This window comes from Emydura macquarii, unplaced genomic scaffold, assembly GCF_026122565.2.
Source record: "Emydura macquarii macquarii isolate MOO-44397 ecotype Brisbane River unplaced genomic scaffold, CSIRO-AGI_Emac_v2 contig_1348, whole genome shotgun sequence".
In the NCBI taxonomy this organism is placed as follows: domain Eukaryota; kingdom Metazoa; phylum Chordata; order Testudines; family Chelidae; genus Emydura; species Emydura macquarii.
In genome coordinates, this window is record NW_027131485.1 from 19081466 (window position 1) to 19102732 (window position 21267).

Consider the following 21267-nt stretch of genomic DNA (forward strand, 5'->3'; position numbering starts at 1 on the left):
ACAACGAGAGTCCTGTAGCACTTTAAAGACTAACAAATTTAATAGATTTAAGTGGTACCAAGTAAAAGGAGTAAGGATAGAAAGGGTTACAAACAAACAAACAAACATAAGAATATGCTTTTAGGACTAAAACTTAACTTCAGTGAATTATAATTTTTGCCTAAGCAGGTTTTTCCACTTATATTCAGTTCCTAGAGACTTCAACCCCCTTTGTTGAAAGATTTACTTTTCTCAGATGTACAAGGGCCTCTTGTATCTGCCTAGTAATGAATAACTATGGGATTCTCTCCCCTCTCTTTTTATAGTCTAGTAAACATTTGAATTGCGTTCTTTGAAAAGTAAGCCCAGCCAAAGCTTCTCTCTCTCCTGTAGATACCATGCTGTCTTCCCAAAGTTCATTGACTCTGCCTCAAGAGGCACAAGGCTTTCTGGTTGTACAGTCTCCATTCCCCTCCAATCCCCTATAAAATTAAGTATTAAGTTTTCCACACTAGCTCTCCTGATGGCTTTCTTTACATGCATGAAAATGTGCTTTTCTTTGTCTTTGGTGACACCTTGCCTAATTTACACCAGAGACCCATTTAAGCAGGTGGAACCATGTTCCTTTGTCTGGAACAGGCATGGCTTAGGCACTGCTTGCTAAATACACGATAAGAACACATTTGTAGTACATGGCTATGAAGTCCTTTGTGTGTGTATCATACATACATCACGAGAATATTAATGATTGGTGAGTTGTTAGTTTTGCAAAGATATATTACATGCCAACTTTTGGGCCTATATCATGACAACAGTGTGCCAGCTGGCACTGGGGAGTTCTTAGGGTCCAGTGACTTCTAGAGGAAAGATACTATCATATAGAAATTTAAATTATTAGATTTTAGAGGGTAGTTTTAAGGCTAACAATACCAAAGCCAAGAAACTGTAAGCCACAAAATGTGCTAGAAGAGAAAGGTTATTTCCCAATACAACAACAGGAGGTACCATGGAGGTTGAGACCTCTAGTTCCAGATGGCAATCACTGGGAGTACTGCAGAAGAAAAACTCAGCTGAAGGAGGAGCGGATAGACCCTCATGTTGCTTTCAGTCAAGCTCGTTCTTGCTAGATTTAAGAAGGATCTGTGTCTAGCCTTCTTCGCCAAAGTGGTGTGGATGAGGGAAAATTTATCTATAAGAGGAGAGACCCTTAATCTACTAGAATATTTTTTTCTTTAAAAGTACGTGGGAAAACTAGAGAACAACACCTTACTGGTGTTTAAATCTCCTAAGTTCTGCGTTAAAACTGGAAGTGGTCAGAAGTTGCAGAGATTTGGCTTTCATGTGTGTACAGGTTCCCTTTTTGTAGAAAACCAGAGTTAAGACTGGTTTGGATCTAGGTTCCGTCTTTTGAACCACAAAAATTCTCTGGATGGGTAGGGTTTCCATAAACAATGTCTGTTTTGGCCCATTTCTAAGTAAACTGTTTGCATTATTCAGTGTGTCAGTACCGGAACTGAAAGAATAACTTCTTGTGCAAACAAAGAGATTGTCTAATTGTTTTCTGTGAGCTGCTTAAAATTTTCTGAGTGTAATTGTCCAAGGCAGTTTGCTCAGTAGCTTCTTCATATGATTCTTGTTCTGTAGGTAGTTCACAAGCAGTTTGTTGTAAATGTTTTGAGACTTGAAATCTGAGCTGTTTGGTTGTTTTGAGTGGGCACACCCAGCATCTGGCATGCTTCTACACCTAGGGTATGTCTCTTAGGCTATGTCTACACAGCAGCTTGAAGGTGTAATTCCCTACATGGGTAGATATACAAATCCTAGTTCTGCTCAAACTAGTGTGCTAAAAATAGCAATGTGGTTTCAGCTGCTTAGGATAGCCACCCAGGTACGTACTCAGGGCATCAGGTGGGCTTGGACATAGGCAGCTATCTGGGGCCATCACCACAGCCACACTTCCATCTTTAGGCACTGGCTCAAGCAGAGCTGGCCTGTGTACGTCCCCCCTCCGCTCCAGGAATTACACCTCCCAGCTGCAATGTAGACATACATTTAGATTCAATCTGTTTGGCCAAATATTGTCTAGCAAGTACCGTCTCCGCAAACATTCCTGCTAGTAATCTAACTTTCTGTTCATTAAAACCAAACAAAATTGGGGTGTGAATACAGCTGAAGGAAATTCCCTTTTTTATTTGAACAAATATTCAAAAACTTATTTGGAGATCTCTCTCTGGCTTAATACAAAGCATGACAAGAATGGTGCATGCTCTTTTACAAACTAGTTGGAAAGAGACTGAGAGCACGGTTTCCTAACTAGAATGAAAGTAGCAAGTGCTACACCTTTTCTACTACAGTGACTGGAGCTACAGCAAGCCAAAGAACAGTACATTATGTGAAATATTTACACCTCTAAAACAGTACAAGTGTGTAGGTCTCAGTCTCTTTTGTGTCTACTACGTATTTCAGGGGATTTCCTAACATGTTTCTGATTCTCCTGTCTGTTACACAGTTTTTGCCTCTTTCAGTGCTTCTGCTTAATCTGTGTAATTCTGAAACTTGATGTGGATCTGTGGCTGTGCACATGTCTCTTTCTTCAGTTGTTTAACTGCATTTTTTACTGAATTTCCCATTCTGGTTTTGTCTGACTTCAGTATGATAGTATTGGAATTGTGATAATTTCCAATTAACCGTACTTACATTATTTATACTCTATTGGTCATAGAATCTTTATTAGTTTCTCTGACCTTTTTTCTCATATCAGTATTTACTCAAGTGATTATTTTTAAAGCATTTTGTTTCAAATTAAGTAACTTGTATGTTAGATAAGTGATTCTGTTCATCTTGTTAACAAGAATAACTTCAGGCATTGGCTCACTCGGAGTATGGTAATAAGAGGCTTTTTACCACTTGTTATTGATCTATGTACAGCCCAGATCTGTAGTGAGATGGTCAATGATTTACATGAAATGAATTTGTGCAGAAGTCATTGCATCAGATACCACTTTTGTTGGTGTCTCAGTAAGAAAGTAAAAATATTGACTACTATGAGACCTTAACTCACTACCTCATGAGAACAGCCCATTTTTCTAATGTCACCTCTTATGACACTCAAATGTTTCCCTAATAGGGCCAACCCCCTGCATTCAAAATCATGATTGGGCCCCCCCAAAATCATGAGACCAAAAAAACCCCAACCAAACATTTTGGGTTCATTTTATTTGCCTTTTAGTTTCTGGGCCTTTTGGGAACATTCAAGTTAGGCTTTCCAGATTTGCTCAGCAACCATGAGGACTAGAAACTTATTTCACTTAAATTAAAGCTGAGATTAGCTTGGCTGGAGGAGCAGTGCTGGGTTTGGAAATAAAACACTAACTATTGTGATGCTTACGGTCAAACCAAGAGACTTGTCAAGTCTCCCTCAGTGTCTCTCCCCCCACCCCCACATTTTAAAGTCTCATATGACCTTGGCTTTGCAGGCAGGAGAGCAGTTCATGAGGGCTGGGAGCATGTGCTGCAAGTCTTGGGATCCAGCAGACGTCAGCTGTAGCAAGGCGTGCTGCTGCCTCCAGTGCTGTGGGCTTGCTTCCTCCATTGAGGTTGCTCGTATTTAAGGTGCTCACTCTCTTTCTGGGGAAGGCCCCCGCCGCTCACCCACATGTGCATTCGTATCTTCCCATGTACCTATCTCATACCTACTCATGCCTTTCACACCATGGGGAGCTGCCCCAACTCCTCCATTCCAAACCTACCATTCTTCTTTCCTACCTTGCCCACCAGCTGGGGCTTTCCCTCCCTTCAGTGAGTGCCACCATCCCCGCCACCACTGGGGCCTACCATGGTCCTGCCCAATAAAACCCACAAAGGGTGGGGTCTGGGATGGCATATCTGGGACAGAGACAAGTAGTCCTAAAAGCAACTGTTGGTTTATAATCTCGTCAGTAAAAACACCTGGATCTATTCCAGACTTTTCAGAGCAGGGACAGGTTGGCAGGTCAGAGTAAGGAAGCTCTTGTCGTTCCTGCCCATCTTGTGAACGAGATGGAGTCTTCCTTCACTAGGGCTGACTGTCAGGCAGATTTCAAAAGAACTAAGGTCACTCTAGAAATGTGTTACTAGGGGAAAAAGGATGGGCTTCATTCAGGATTACAAAGCCGGGGGTCTGACTGCATACATCCAGTCTCACTGACCAGAAGGCATGTGATCCAATGAAAGACTGTCACTTTTTCACTAGGAACTAGAAGTGGGGCTAAAATTTCCTTTATACTGTCTGAGCTCCCATGGGTCTTGACTCGTCTTTCCAGAGAGGCTATATCTGGATGACTCTAACTAAATGTGTTTGCAGCTGGCGCTGTAAAAGGGAACTAATTCTGTAAGTATTAAAAACTGGAGGTCAAAGTATTTTCCACTGACGTGAGCAAAAGGGGGATTTAAAAAGGGTATGTCTCCAGGGTCTTATACCTGCTTCCTACACAAAACATCTGAGTGCTCTTCTGCTGAGTTGGGAGCAGATTGCAGGTGAAGTTAGAAGGGACTGGAGACTCTGGCATAATTATTGCTTCTGCTGCCCATGCTCCACCTTTCCCAGTCACTTGTCTAGGGAGAGCAGAAAGCTATGTTGCTTAGAAGTGGGAAAAGACTAGGCGGGGGAAGGCAATGAGAAATGTATAGAGCTACTGTGCAGATTGTTTAGTGGTTTGTCCCTTCCACACTCCTACTAATTAGCACCGATCCACTGGGGGTGAGGAGAGAATCTGATGGCAGATAGATGAGGAGGACACAGCATAAATAAAAGTACTGAATATTGATAAACGAGTTATCTGTGCTGTTTGGGACACCTAGGGTGACCAGATATCCTGATATTATCAGAACCTTCCTGATATTAGGGGCTTTGTCTTATATAGGCAACTATGATCACCCTCCCCCGGTCCTGATTTTTCACATTTGCTATCTGGTCATCCTAGGACACGAGCCCCAAACTATGAGACTAACGAGCATTTGATACACAAGCACTGTTCTCTTTTCTGTTTAGATTCCCTTCAGTTGTTCCAGGCAGCTCTCCCTTTATTCTGACATCCCAGCATGTACCATATTGCTATCAGGATTCAGATGCTATAGAAAGGAATGGATTCCAGGTGTTTGGGTAAATGGAAGGCTGGATGACTTTATGCGCTTTGAAATGTGTTTATTCCACTGTATACCTTGCCAGTTTTAAAATGGCTGCCATCAGAAATTGGCTCTATTCTCCACAGGGGACTTCCTGGTAGCTGTAACATCACAACATGGGGATGAGTCTATGAAGTGCAGAACAGGCCAGCATGTGTGCACTTACCTTTCCTGAATTATTCAGGCTCTTGCAGTCTAAGGGCTAAGGCTGGGATTTTGAAAGGAGCACAAAGGTTGGATGCCCAAATCCAACTGAACATCAATGAGAGTTAGGCACCTCACTCCCTTAAACTCTTTGAAAACCCTGGCCCAACAAACTTAAAAATCCAAGCTTTGCCATTTCACCGTTATAATTTTAACATCATTTTGCAATGCCCCAATATACGACCCATTGTTTTATAAGCTGATGGATGAAAGGACCAAGTTCAACCTCCTGATGCATTCAGGGCACTCATTGCTTTCAGATAAGAGGTGCATGCACCGCCATCCAAGGGCAGAACTTGACCTTTTTTGGATGGCAACTACTTACTTAGGAGGGTTTTCATTAGTTCTGTAGCATCTACAAAACTAAAATTAGACACTACTATTAAATAACCCAGGCTGTAGCTCTGGGGAATGGTGGAGGAAGGGAAGCTTGCCACCCAAAAAGGGAGAATGAAAGACAGTAATTGAAGAGTTACTTGGCAGTGCCCTCTTCAGCTCTATTTCTTATTTCTAGGTTTGATTTTCAGTGAGAGGTACAATTTAGATACACGTTGGAAATAAAACACTGCATCTGCGGTTATATTTTCCCCTTTTACTCATGCTCACCCTTTTGGGGCCCTGCAGCTCATCCCAAACAAGTGCATGCCGGTGGGTATTGTTCTGAAGTAGAAGTCACAAGAGAATAGAACTTCCTGATTACAAATCCGTTCTGCGATTACTCTTCCATTCCCTTGACTTGTCATTTCGCCCTTGCAAACCCAGCTGGGAGGTCTTGGTTTGCAAACCCAGACGGGTGCTTAACCTCAGGGATTGTGTTAATATTCTTTGTTGCATACAAAGTAAATGTTTTAAGGCTCAGAATCACAGCAAGGTGTATGACTGGGTGAGTTTTACCCCAGCCATCAATAGACTGGTTAGTCACGAACAGCCGTTTACCTTAAGGCTGCCTGTTGGGACAGTCTCTGTCAGCCACTGATCATGAAAATGCCTCTGCTGATGTTGAATTGACCTCAGTTGTCAGTGCTTTCATTTTATTTGTTGCCTTCTAGATGCCGCCAGAAGCAACATGGGAAGCGTGGGGAGGGGGCAAATGAGACAAAAGTGGCTGTGCTACAATCTGTTGCTAGAAAGGCAGCTGGGCTTCTGAGGGAAGGAAGTGGAGAGAAGTAATAGTCCAGGAAACCTTGAAGAGAAGAGTCAAGGGAAAAAATAAACTCTAAATATGTTCAAAAGAGGAGGTTCATTAGGTTTAGGATACTTTCCCTACCATTGTATCTTGCCCTTCAACTGGAAACTTTATTTCATAGTGGATTATGATGGCAAATCACTGTCCATCCCCATAAGATTTTTAATTAAGGAACCATTCACTAATAGCAGCAAATCATAGCAAGGTGGCTCTGGATATACTACTTGGCTATGTACCTTGCAATGCCCAGAAGCATGCATCAAATACTAATGCTTGCCATGTCACGGCTAATTGCTGTACTCAGCTGGTGGGGTGTTAATGGTGATAAATATGCCAAGTTTCATCAAGAGGAAATTCTTACAGCCCAGCTTTAGGAAAAACCCTCATATCAAATGTACAGTGGAAGTGCTAATACAGCCTTACCTAGACCTGTGATTTGGAGTACTGTCAAGGCGTCTTCCAGTGCCCAGGGAAATCAGTGGGGTTTTTTCCTCTATTGTCTTCAGTGGACATTGGCTCTGGCCATGAATGAACAATCATTCCCCTGAGAATGACCTTTATGTGTTAATTTAAGCTAGTGCGCATCTTGATGCCTTTTGTGGGATGCACGCACTATGTTTGTTCTCAAAATCAGAAACTGAGAAACATAGTCCTCCACCTCAGCCACAGAATAAATCCTTTTAAAAATGCACTGATTTATGTGAGAGGAATGCAATGAGTAGTGAGAAGCAAAAATCTGACTAAGGGCTTGTCTACATAGTGCAGCAAAACAAGCGAGAGGAGTGTGAATTATACAAGTCACTAACATGCTGCTCTCTAATTGTCCCTGGAGATCCTGCTCATGCCCTTGAAAAGGTTCTTACTTTACATTAACATGTCTGAAACAGGGCTATGTTAACATGACTTTGATCCTTTTTAGAGCACACCAGCAGGGTCTACATGGGCAGTTGAAGGCAGCACTTTAAAGTGCTTACAACTCACACCCCTTAGTGTGCTTTACCCACACTATGTAGACAAGGCCTTAATTTTCTTTTTCACACACTTTGTTTTTGCTGTGCTAACCCTCTTTTTTTTTAAACAGTTATTTAAAAAGGAGAACTTGTGTTTTTGAGTTCTTTGTATTCAGAGGAAGTGCCAGTTCTACATAAATGTGACGTTAACATTTTAAAAATAGTCTTGAAATTACAGCAGAAATGTGGATAATCTTGGTAAAGTCAAAGCAATTCATTTTATTCTTAAGAGGAAAATGATGTAGGCAAGATTATGTCCATGTAGGTACTTATAGGGCACTAATAACCAGTGTATCTGAAACTCCGTGATTGTGATGTAATCTTCAGCATCATGGTTGTACAAAAGGAGTTATCCCCATTTTACAGATGGGGGAACTGAGGCACAGGGTTGAGGAGGTAACTTTCTCAAGGTCACATAGGAAAATTGTAGTAGAGTTGGGAATGGAATCTAGTCTCGTGAGTCCCAGTCCAGTGCCCTACCCACTGGACCATACTTCTCCCCCCACCTCAATTCCATGTTTTCATAATAGTGAATAGCTTGTTGCATATTCAAAATAGACAGACTGACCTGCAAAGCTTTCTGGAAAAAGTCTTAAGTAGCCTTGAAAACAGCCTTGGAAAGGTTGTGATTCAAAAATTAACCTTAACATTTTATCCATAAGCATTTACATACTTACAGAGCTTACTTAAATGGCAGACCGATGTTTGATTTAAGGGTCTCAGATCTAGGCGTGGCAAAGGAAGCAAAACCGTATTTGCTGTTCAAAGCCTTTTGGATAAGCCCTTGAAAGCTGCTCTTGGAGTTGGATTTCCCCTGGTCACGTTGCATTTAGAAACTGCTCAAGGTGTGGGTTGATAAGGCACCTACCGAAAAGATAGCTCTTTTTGTACCTAAATAGTAAGTGACAAAGTATTCTGGGACCACTCATTCACTTACACGTCCACAGATGGAGGGGACTTTCCACAGGGGGATTTTTCTCTGCCAATGCACCACCACAGAACCACACCCAGACATGGCTCTCTAGATCCAAAATCTATGGCTAAGCAATATTCACTGGTCAATGAAGTGCATCTTAAGGTAGAGATTGAGATGACAGCTTCAGAAAAGACAGCTCAGTTTAATAGACTCAGCAGACTTGAAGTCTGAGTACACCCCTCAGGGAAAGGTTGTCAGTTCCTCAGGAGGAGTTCCTTGAATTGCTACCCAGCTGTGTCCTGACTTTCACTCCATTTTCTTAAAAACGGGTTTCTGAAAGCCTCCCTGGAAGAAGTGACTGGGACTTCACATGGTATATATTGTATCATATAAGGACACAAATTCAGCCGAGAAGAACTTGAGATGAGGTCTTACTCCCTCTCCCAAATCTGTGGTGAAACTGTTCAGAATGTAATGCAGTCTGAAGCTGTAGCTATTCCAAAGCAGAGTTTCTGGCGTGGGAATCCCTCATGGTGTTTCAGTCCCTTTGTTGGAAGAATTTGAAGGAAACCCACGAATGACCTTAATGTGTGGTTTATTCTGAAATGTGATGATGTAAAAGTGGGGTCATCTTACTCAATAGACCTTTCCTTGTGTGCATTCAGCCTCATCTGCTTACTTCCATGACACAAGTAGGGGAACGTTTTTACTCCCCTTAACACTGCAGAGCCAGTGTTGCCATGAGAGAGTGAGCTGAAGTCTACTCCTCATGCGTCAACAGGATTGCCACCCAAACTTCAAATGTAGGGCCAAATTCTGTCCTCACTTACATCCGAGCAACCACACTGAAGAGAGCAGGTTTGCATACATGTAATTAAGCCAAACTTGGCCTACAGAATTTTTCATGGTGAATGATGTTCAAGAAACAAAGAACCACTTTGACTCTTGGAGCCTTCGGGCTCTTAAGTTTGCAGGGCTGACAGTTAAGAATCCAGCTTGGAAGATGAGCAGACTTCATCAGGTGTTGCTGGGTATGTCTAAACTGCAAAAAAAAAAAAAAAAAAAAAAAAAAAAAAAAAAAATCCTGCGGCAGTGAGTCTTAGAGCCTGGGTCAACTGACTTGGGCTCACACTATAGGGCTAGAAGTAGCAGTGTAGATATTCCCAGTTGGGTGGCAGCTATTTTTTGCCCTCTAGTGCAAGCCTGAATTAGTTGACCCTGGCTTTCTGGCTTACTGCTGCAGAGTTTTTTTGGTTTGTTTTTGCTGTATAGATATCCATTGAGACTGAATAAGCTCGGGACACGACACTGTAGGTAAACATTTGCTTTCTTGCTCCCTCCAAACTACAGGTTGAGTGAGATTGTGACACAGAAGTTTCACAGAACAAGTGCTAAACAGTACTGACCTTCTTATCCGCCCCCCTGCTTTGAGCCCAGCTACACCTGTACTTAATTTTATAATACTGACTGTGTACAACAAGGAAACCAATGAGAGATCCAGTGGGAAAACCCCTGACTGTTTGAAATCTAAAGTAAAACCAATTAACTGCATGCTTTCCCCAGTTGCCAAGTTAAATACCTTCAGTGAACCTTATTATCTAATGCCACTGCAGTTAGCATTAGCGTTGCTAGTAAGCGCTTGATTATGTATCTTTCCTGTATCATGAATTCATTTTCCAGTAAATTACATGTTCTGCAAACACCTTAACAATAAATGTTTACTATTCCTTTAAAGTATAAAGGTCTTCTGGACTCTGAGTGCATTATCAATGGAAATTTGTCATCAGTAAATCAAATCCACTTATAAGATGTGATGGAAGTTTCTCTCTATATAGTAATACCAGCAAACTGAGTCTGCAAACTTTTGCTTCTGTGAGTAATCCTATTTGAAATCTCTGGGAGTACTCCTAGTATCAAACATTAAGCCCAGTAGTAGCTGTATGCAGAATTGGATTCTAAGTAGCTCGTAAAATTTTTGGTTAGTCTTTCTTCCTTTTTCTTAAATGCCACCACTTTTATTCTATAGCACTGCAGCACTTAGCAAAACACTATAAAACCACACAGATCAATAAACTGGAAGTTATAAAAGGGGAGCAGAGTGAGGGACTGAATGGGAAATAAGCCAAGCTTTTAAAAAATATGGGTGTTGTCAGTCCATAGTTAGCTTTAGGCACTCATTTTTGTAAATCTGTGCCTGATACAGTGATTTTCACCTTCAAAGATCTTAAAGGGAAAAATATATGTATATAAATACTTTATATAAATACAAATATAATATACATTATATAAATTATACAAGTTAATATCAATTACAGCATTTTAGTATTTCACTAAAATAGTTTATTTACTTTGCACCTTTAAGTCATCATTGATAAATGTAGTTACTACAAGAATTTGCACAATGTGTGGTAAACTGTTTTGGTTAAACCATACTAACTAGCACACACTTCACAGATATTCTAGAAATCAGTTACAAAAGGGAGAATGTAAATTATTTATTCTGTACTGCGCATGTAAAGTGTACACTTAACTATAAAGTATAACTCTATAGCTGCATTCTTAACATTAAAGAATTCCTTACTCGACTTATAGAAGCATTCCATTTGGGTTGCTTTACGCTGGCTCTTGCTGAGTCTCTTATATTATGCTCTCATGGACACTTGCTCTTTCTGAAATTAAAATTGTCCAGGCTGAAAGTACGTTTGTTTGGTTGTTTTTTTAATCCATAGACGTTATTTATAAAATACTTGATAGGACAAAAATAAAATGTTATAGATCATATTTAGATATCCAAGATGAAAGTACATGTTTTATTTTTTCATAGACATTGTTTACAGTATTAGACATTTGTAAAGACAAAGGTTAAAAATTATTCATTGTGTTTAGTGTTGCCAGTCTATTCCTTTCCACCAGCGCTGTAACCAGAGTGGGGAAAGCGGGGTAGCTACCCAAAGTACAAAACATCGGGGGCAAAGCCCCAGAGTTGGAAAAAGGAGTTGGGGGGGAGTCAGGGGGTGCAAATAAAATATGCTTGCTCACTCTCTGCGCTCAAATGTCTATTTAGAGCGCTGCTTTCCAATATATGTGGGAAATTCTGAATTTTTGAAGAAAATATGTAATTTCTGCAGATCATTCTACACCGTAACTTACAAGAGTTAAGCCAAGATGGCAGTACTAAAAATGAGTCCTTATTAGGTAGATGTTTCTAAGGCTCAGGTTTTAGTCTCATTTGGAGCTAGATTTCAGGTTCAAATTTGATGGTACTGAAATCTCAAAGGTAATCCTTTAAATAATTCCACCATCTGGGGATAATTCGTCTGTATCTATAGATTCTAAGATCAGCAAGTCTGACCATCTGTATAACACATACCATAGAATTGCCCTGAGATAATTCCTGTTCGAGGGAGGGTATATAAAATTACGGACACTGTTGGAGCATGTTTTGAACTGGAGGGTCCAATGAACTCCTTTGACTTTGAGAGGGAGGAAAAGGAGTTTGGTTTTAAATTATAATTTGGGCTGCTCTTGAATGTATAGGTAACTTTTGTATGTCTGACTTGGAGCATGGTTTTTATTTTTTGTGTTCTCCTGGCAAATACAGGGTTTGATTCTACCTCTTTATTTAAGCTGAGTAATTACCTTACTTTCCCCTCCATGTGTTAGAGATGTAGCCTGCACAATACCTTAATCCAGCTAAATGACTGCTAATTTGCCAACATGTTGACTTGAAACAACAGGGGTTAAATCTTGTCCCTGTTGAAGTTTATGGGAGTACTGCCACTGACTTTAATAGGGTCAGAATTTCCCTGACATGATTTCTGTGATCCTATTAGATATAGTTGCCTGAGAACAGATTACATGTCAAAATGTCCTAACTTGTACCTGACAGAGCTGTGCTAAAGAGGATACTATTGATAGAGGGATAATGGCTTCTAAAATGCTCAGATTGCTGTATGATCAGTCAAGCTTTGGTGTCTGGTAACTCTGTTCTAAGGTAAGCGTATTGCTTTATAACTTTTCAGTATTTACCAAAGTGCTCCTGAAAGTTGTCCCAAATTCCCAGTCACCCTGAGCATGAGACTGAAGTGAGTTACACTGGAGTCAGCGTAGGCCCCAATTTCAGACCCCTCATAGGGGGAGTCAACTCTCCCAAAGCTCTGTTGTTCTGCTTTGAAAAAAATAGTTTTAGTATTAGGCTGAGAAACTGTTTTGGTGTGCATCACTAATGGGCACAACCCAAGCCAGCTGTCACACAGTTTCTAGTGGGGCAAAGGATCCATCTCCCCTTTTTGGCAGGTAGTCCCATACCAATCTCTCTAAACTAGTGAATGTAAAGGCCACATTTGGAGACCTCTGTGGCAGTGATTTTGTGTGACTGCATCAAGAAGTTGTTTGTTGGAAATTGGATTCATTACTTGAATCAAATGAGGAAACACCTCAACAAATGAGACAAACCAAAGTATTGTGACAAAAAAAATTTTCACTTCATCTTTTTTTGATGCTGACTGAGTGGATTTTTTTTTCTTTAATTTAACCAGTTGAGATTTTGGCTGAATCCCTTTAAAACACTTTAGGCTGCAGGTATGAATCTTTTCAAAGAGATCCTGCCTGGAGTCAGGAGAACTCTCTCCAGTGCCACAACTTCTGATGTCCATGCATTGCTCAACTGCATGTTGGAGGAAGATGTTATATCCAAGGAATACCATCTGACATTACTCCAGGAAAAAGACAGGGAAGATCTAGCAAGGAAGATATCGCTAACGCTTGTGGAAAAATGGGACTTCTGTTTGAACACCTTAGTTCCCCTCCGTTGTTTAAAACTCTACAGTAATATGCCACAAGACATCACAGATCATGAGTCATCTATGAACAGGAGTATAGCTGGTAAGTTTGTTTTTTATTTTACATTTATTAACAATGCTTTTCAAAGGTTCTTCCCTTTTAAATATTTACTTTGTTGTATGGCTTTTTGATTTGATACAGTGATGTAGACATGCATAGTAAAATAATAGATGTAGGATGTGGGAGAGAGACCCAAATCCCTGTGACAGTAACTTGAGTTTTTAAAATAAACCCTCCTTGGGAAGCTAAGTAGAATTCAATTTTTATAATCAAGACCAAAAACTTCTCATTTGTGCCCCTTTGCAGGATCACAGACAATGTGCAATGGGAGTAGAAAGAAGATATTGGAGATTACGATTAGGGCAGTTTTTCTCTAATTGGTGCACAGGCTACCACTGGTCTCAGGAGCATTGCTGGGTGGTCCATGGTGACTTGGTCACATGGTGCAAGCTCTGTCTCCTGGTGCAAGCTCTGTCTCCTGTAAGCTTCTAGGTTCTTTATGGCAGAACCAGGCTGCCTGTTGGAGCAAACCTAATGATAGTCTTCTCCAGAGACTGATCCAACCTTAGTGGAGGAGGAGAGGAGTGCATAGCACCCGTGCGGCTAGAGCCAAAAGCTTAATCAATTAGACAGTGAGCAGCAGGGGGAGACAAAACAGAGACCCAGTGGTTTTGTGTAGGTTAACTAATTTGACTTTCAAGGTTGACCTATCATAGGGGTGGTGTGGTGTAAGATGGTGAATGGGGGTTGCTCAGATGCTCATTCTCCTCACCCATGGTCCTATTATACTAAAACTAGTGAAGCCTGGTTTAAGGAATAGTAGAATGATAGCATCCTGGCAAACTTCAAATGTATCCAAAGGGTAAAGATAAATTCAGTGGATAGTAGAAATATCAACTATGAGAGAGCATAAAAGGAAAAAGCAGTATTTGATGGAATCAGTACTACCACTGCTGAAAGCACCTTCACCCATGGGGAAGAGCGGCATAAATCAACCTCAAGACATCACTTTGGACACCATTTCTGAGGGTGGGATAAAAGTATCAAGTAAGAACAAATTACCAGGAGAAGCTGCAGTCATCAATATAAAAGAGCCAATCCCTTTAACCTGACAACTATTATTGTACGGATTGTTCATGAGAAAGGGAGAAAGGAAATATTAAGTTCCTAATAGGAAATTCTTATAATCTATACTTAAACACACAATCAGACTGAATGCAGAGGATTCACACTTGAAATGTAGAGTACTTACAATAGATGTAAGAAAAAGAAATACTAAGATCAGCCATTCTGGTTTCTGATTTTTAGCACTTTTAATTAATAGGTCAGCGCTCTTTATTCCCTAAACAATCTTCTAGCAAAGATCCTATAACTCTCCCCCACTTCTCCTTCTAAAATAATGGCACTTGAAACTGCTGGACAAGAAATGTTTGCAGCTTCCCTGCTCCTGAAAATGTCAGGCAACCCCCTCTCTCCCCTCCCACCCAATGTTTAGTTCTGACTCTTGCTTTGACGCCAAATTCATTGATAGAATTTCACAACTTTCTTTTTCCTGAATGAGTGTACTATCAAAGCCTGTGTATAAACGGAATAGTTAGTTTAGTCTCTCTGCCATGTAGCCTCCGGAGAAAAAGTTCCAATTTTTTCTACAGAATCATTGAAATGTAGAACTGAATGGGACCTCAAGAAGTGGTCATGTCCAGCCCCCTTTGCTGAGAGTAGGACCAAGTAAACCTCTAGATCCATTAGCAAATATTTCAAATGAATCTCAGCTTTTGTGCACTAAATCCATACCCCAAATCAAGGAGTTCTGTCTTCCAGCCAGAGGCAGTAGCAGCAACAACAGCAATTCTCACAGGGGATCTGAATCTTGACATCCAATCTTTTGGGGCTGAAAAAATAATGCTTTGATAGCTGGGCAGTCTTGTTTTTAGACTTAGCTCTACTTTCCAGAGCTCTAATTCAACCCTTGACATGCAACTGGAGCAGTTGTTACTATCACTATTTTACCAAAATTGGGGTGCAGATCTGCACCCTAATTTTGGTAAAAAAGCAATATGTTAGTCTATTTAAGCCAAAAAAAGATAAACATTTCCAAAGTGGGCATCAGGCACAAGCAAAGCCAATAGAATAAGTGTGTAAACTATGACAGGTAACATGTAAGAGAGACTAGGAGAGCTAAAAGCAGAATTCACAAAACCTAGTTAGATCAGTGTTTTAGGAGTATCGTAGAATCATAGCAGATTAGGGTTGCAAGATACCTCAGGAGCTCATCTAGTCCAAACCCCTGCTCAAAGGAGGACCAACCCCAACTAAATCATCCCAGCCAGGACTTTGTCAAATTGGGCCTTAACCTCTAAGGATGGAGATTCGACCACCTCCCTAGATAACCCATTCCAGTGCTTCACCAGCCACCGAGTGAAAACATTTTCTATATCTAACCTAGACCTCCCCCATTGCAACTGAAGACCATTGCTCCTTGATCTGTCATCAGCTAACACTGGGAACAGCCTAGTTCCATCCTCTTTGGAACCCCACTTCAGGTAGTTGAAGGCTGCTATCAAATCCCCCATCACTCTTCTCTTCTGCAGGCTAAACAAGCCTAGTTCCTTCAGCCTCTCCTCATAAGTCTTGTGCTCCAGCCCCCTAATCATTTTCGTTGCCCTCTGCTGGACTCTCTCCAATTTGTCCACATCCTTTCTGTAGTGGGGAGCCCAAAACTGGACACAGTACTCCAGATGAGGCGTCACCAATGCTGAATAGAAGGGAATAATCACTTCCCTCAGTCTGCTGGCAATTCTCCTACTAATACAGCCCAATATGTCGTTAGCCTTCTTGGCAACAAGGGGATACTGACTCATATCTAGCTTCTTGTCCACTGTAACCCCTAGGTCCTTTTCTGCTGAACTGCTGCCTAGCCACTCAGTCCCCAGTCTGTAGCAATGCATGGGATTCTTCCGTCCTAAGTGCAGGATTCTGCACTTGTCCTTGTTGAACCTCATCAGATTTCTTTTGGCCCAATCCTCCAATTTGTCTAGGTCACTCTGTACCCTATCCCTACTCTCCAGTGTATCTACCACTCCCCTCAGCTTAGTGTCATCTGGAAACTTGCTGAGGGTGCAATCCACTCCATCCTCCAGATCATTAGTGAAGATGTTGAACAAAACTGGCCCCAAGAGGACTGACTCTGGGGGCACTCCACTTGTTACCAGCTGCCAACTAGACATCGAGCCGTTGATCACTATCTGTTGAGCCCGATGATATAGTTGGCTTTCTATCCATCTTATTGTCCATTCATCCAACCCATATTTTTTAACTGGCTGGCAAGAATACTGTGAGAGACCGTATCAAAAGCTTTGCTAAAGTCAAGGTATATCACGTCCACCGCTTTCCCCACATCCACAGAGCCAGTCATCTCATCATAGAAGACAATCTGGTTGGTCAGACATGACTTGCCCTTGGTGAATCCATGCTAAATGTTCCTGATCACCTTCCTCTCCTCCAAATACTTCAAAATGGATTCCTTGAGAACCTGCTCCATGATTTTTCTAGGGACTGAGGTGAGGCTGAGTATGTCGGAAATAGAAAGTTATGGATCCACTAACTTACCAGGAGACTAAAAGGAGCAATCAAAGAGGATAAAGGCTCAGAAGAGAAGGGGAAAAAATTATTAGACATGGAAAAAATTCCCAACCAGATTTAAAAGATTAGGATTATTAAATTGACGTTCTTCTATTGGGCATTCCCTGCTTATTTTATAATACAAGTAAAAAGGGACACTTTTATTGAAACTGAAAGGCAACAAATTTAAGATTGATAAAAGGAATGTTTTTAGTATAAATTATGATTACTGTCTGGAACTCATTGACCAGATATTAGTGGGAAAGAGCTTAGGAGGATTAAAAGAAAAGATCATTTCTTATGTGGAAAATATCTGCATTTACACTTGTCAGGATAAATTTATAAGGGGGAGAACCCTTTCTTTTTCAGGATGTAAGCCAACCCTTGCGCCCACCCTCTCCCCCGCTATTTGCGGAACAGACTTCCCCCATGGACATGTCATCATGTAACTGACGATTATGGAGACTCCTTTCTCTTAAATGTTTGGTGCTGGCCACCATTGGAGACAGGATCCTTCTAGATCCTGGTTCTACCTATCACCATGGCATCTGAGCGCCTCAAATGTTAACAGATTTATCCACCATTTTGCAGATGGGGGGCATTTCAGGCACTGATAATGAGAAACTTGCCTAAATTTACTTGGGAAGATTGGAGTTCAATTCCCAGTTCTGTCACAATCTCCTGATTCCCAGTTCAGTGCCTTAATCATGAGACCATCCCAGGACTGGTAGACCATTAATCTGATCTCAGCTACTCCCTTCTGCATTTCTGAATGCATTTTGATTTGTATCAAAATCCAGCATAGGGCTTGCAGACAGCTTGAGCAGTTCACTGCAACACCACTTGATTATTAAGCCCTTTAGTTTTCAGTTCATCCTTGCAATATTAAGATTTTTCTCTCAACTTCTGAGCTCTGTCCAGCACTTCCTTTTTTCTTTGGTTTCCTGTGTAAGGGACTTCTCTCTTTATCTCCCATCCACACGGGCATAGCTGTAAAATATGAAATAGCTGTGGTTGAGGAAGTTGCAGCAACAACAGCAGAGTGGGGCTGCACTGGGATGTTTATCATCTTCCAAAGGTATCTAGAGCAGACGCATGTGCCAGGCTGCTCACCTGTCTAGCCTGTGTCAATGTGTCCAAAGTTTTTCAAGCCCTTGTTTCAGGGCCTGGTTTATTAATTCAAACACAAAACTGGCAACCAAAGTAGGTTGCAGGGACCAGAGGCCTTTCCTCCCTGACCCAGGGACTTCCACAGGAGTCCATTTATTTCCTGTAGCTTCTCTACAACTGAGGTCTCTCAGCCTTGCATAAAAAACACCCAGCTGAAAAGGGGCAGGTTTGATATTCAAACATGGCTGCCCCAGGCCGTTATAGGGGCAGACCATCCTGTTACATCTGTGCTGTGAAAAAAGGGATTAGTTTGATTGAAAGTGGGATATACTTATAGGTATCTGGTTGAGGTCAACAGCAACTGACACAATTGTTACAGTGCAGATACGAAATAGGCTCACCAAACTGCCCTTAATATTGCTGGGACTCTCAAGAAGTAGGAATCATGAAAGCTACCCTGAAAGCTCCTCTGGGCTGGCTTTAGTTTCAAGTGGGGGAGCTGCTAGGGTTGGGTGCCTGAAGGGGGGCAATTGACTGGCCAAGTGGAGAAAAGGCTGTCAGATCCTGTTAATACAGCTGGCTGGGTGGCTGAAAGATGCTGAGGGAAGGGAAACTGGGGCTGCAGATCCATCTCTCTGCTTTTAATATCCTACCTGGTGAAGTAAGCTTTCCTCCCTGGTGTATCTAGTTGCCATGCATTGGGAATCTAAAATCTATTGTACTTGCCAGTTTGGGAGCATGCATTTAAATCAATGAAGGGACATAGTCATCTTAAAAATGACATTACTTTCTGAAAATGTAACATGTTACAGGTTCTGCTCTAGTATTGTAACATTAGGTGGAGAAAATATTTATGCACTGGTACTTTAAGGATCATCAGTTTCCCATATGGGTGGGTCATTCACATAGCAAAACAGGAAACAAAAAATTAAGGAAATAGAAAAACATGATTACAAAAATCACACAGCATGACTGAGGTACCTAGAGGCTGTTGTAGGTCCTGAAACCACCTATAACTTTTTAAACTGACTGGATTTCAAGACTGTGTCCCTCAAACCTGGTTGTTGTGGATTTTTGCCCTTCCAATGCTGCGAAATCCAGTAGATACAAGTAGCTCTGGATGTAATTGTATCACATCCCAACAGGTAGCTGTTTAGTTAACACACGCTCTAAACACCACATGACATGCATGGTTCATACATGATATAGTACTTGTACGTATTCTTGGGCTGTTAGCAGGAGACGCTTGTTCGGAGGAGTGAATCTAAACAGGCTGGCATGGTGCCCGGTTATAAGAAATACTTTCACTTTTAATTGCTAGAAGTTGTTGACCATTTGAGGGGTAAGGTAAGGAGGTTTTCCATGCTGCTTAATTTATTCTTATTGATTGCAACTTTGGGGCAGAGTTGGGCGGAATAGGATTGTAATTGGGTTCCAGCTTCTTGGGAAACTGCCTAAGAAAACTAGCGAGATTCCTGTGACACCTTAAAGACCAATACATTTATTTGGGCAGAAACCCACTTCCTTGGATGCACTTCGTCTTGGTCCGCCAGGGGTCACTTCCTCTCGTATCTTTTATATCAATGCTTGTAAAATTAGTCAATATGTTGCAGGTTTTTTCTTTTTCTTTTTTCTTTTTTAAAAGAGGACTGGAAGAGAATAAGGGAGGCAAAATGTTGAGGGTGTTGATCACAGGTTCTCATGCTGTGATCTGTGCCAGAAGGGGACTTCCTCTTGTTTTTCTCTGTGGGATTCCCCACATCTATTTAACTTCAGCATGTTCATTTATGTTTATTTGGCCAGAAAGATTCTTTCCTTTCACTTACTTTCATTCTGTATAGGCACTAGCTAAGGGTAGCAACTCGGAATTCTGCTCCTGGGAAACAAGCACAGAGTGAGGGAACAGGAACTGGATGGACAGTGTTCACAGGTCAGTTTCTCCTTGTCTCCTGAGTGCAGTGCTGTTGCCCTGACAGAGGGTGGTGCAACTAGGTTTGGGGGAAGGTTATACTCTTGGCTCTATGTATCCATGTGGATATACCGGTAGCTTGAAAAAGTTGGTAGTGGGGAGCTGGTCAAACTGCATTTGCCTATGGTGAGCTCATGGCTATTTAATCATGCCTCTGGCTTTGTTGTTAGTAATTTCTACATGATGGGAAAATTTGCTAGAACATTTCTTGTAATTTTCGAGGGGGTGAGGTAAGGGGGCGCTGGGGAATCTGACTTTGGGCAAAATTTAAATTAGAAAGTAAAAGTAGCAGTTCCAGGAAGGCTTTTTCTCAGACAATTCCTAAGGGTGTGGCTTGTGGGATTTAAAGCTGGTGCTTCTCTCCCCCCCCCCCCCCCCCAATCAAAAGAGGTATTATGGAAAGGCTGAGTTTTTTCCAGGCTCTGTTTGGAAGGGACAATGCTGGATGCTGCCAAGAAACTAGGCTCTCTCGGTGGCATGAGACATTGCGTACTGCACTTGCTAAATAAGCTGCGCAGTTTTACTATATTAATCTCCTGGCAACAAGAAAACTTTGAATAACAGTGATGTAATCGGTTGAGCAACCAGAATTCTATTCCAAGATGATAGTGACTCTGACATACTGGGGGACGATACCTTAATGTCTGTACCTGAGCTTAACCACTGGTAAAATGACAGCAGTAACACTTCCTACTTAACAGTAATGGTGGTGATGATACTAACTTCATTGTAAAACTCCAAATTCTTTGCCTGAAAGTTCCTAAAGAAACCCAAAGTGTGAATTACATCCCCTTGGACATGTCTAAGGGAGTATGTGGCAGGATATGCAGCATCCCTCAGCCTCAATCACACCAAGTCCCCTTCCTCTGGAGTTACAGAAGCCATCTAAATGCATAGGTTGCAGCAGGCTCCTTAGAATGGGATGGGAAAATGCCTCCCCCCCGTGGTCCCATCTTCGATTATCTAGCAGCCCATAATCTCATCTCAAAATGTATATAACCTACAAGAGAAAATAGACTTCTTGATGTCTTAAGTGTTCAGCATAGGACTTGTGCATGTTGATAGCTCAGAAACATTCTAGGTACAGTGCAGCCACACTGAGGATCAGCAAGTGCAGTTAACATCTATATAGGAGCTTGGTGAATAATGTGTATGTGGTGTCTACAAATGTCTACGAATCTTGCTTTGACTTGGACCACATTCCTAAAAGCAAAGCTTGCTTCATGCAAGCATCAGTTAAAAGCAGAATTCATACAACTGAAGTGAT

General features: G+C 41.5%; 1 protein-coding gene across 1 annotated transcript in view; it reads left to right on the forward strand.

The window, feature by feature from the left end:
• The first annotated feature begins 12342 nt into the window (after positions 1-12342).
• CIITA (class II major histocompatibility complex transactivator) overlaps positions 12343-21267 on the forward strand; it is a 54548-nt gene continuing 45623 nt past the window's right edge. Inside the window, exons 1-2 of the mRNA XM_067551306.1 lie at positions 12343-12452; positions 13033-13342. Of these exons, the coding sequence (XP_067407407.1) occupies positions 13042-13342 (301 nt within the window). The 5' untranslated portion in view covers positions 12343-12452; positions 13033-13041. The remainder of the gene's footprint in view (positions 12453-13032; positions 13343-21267) is intronic.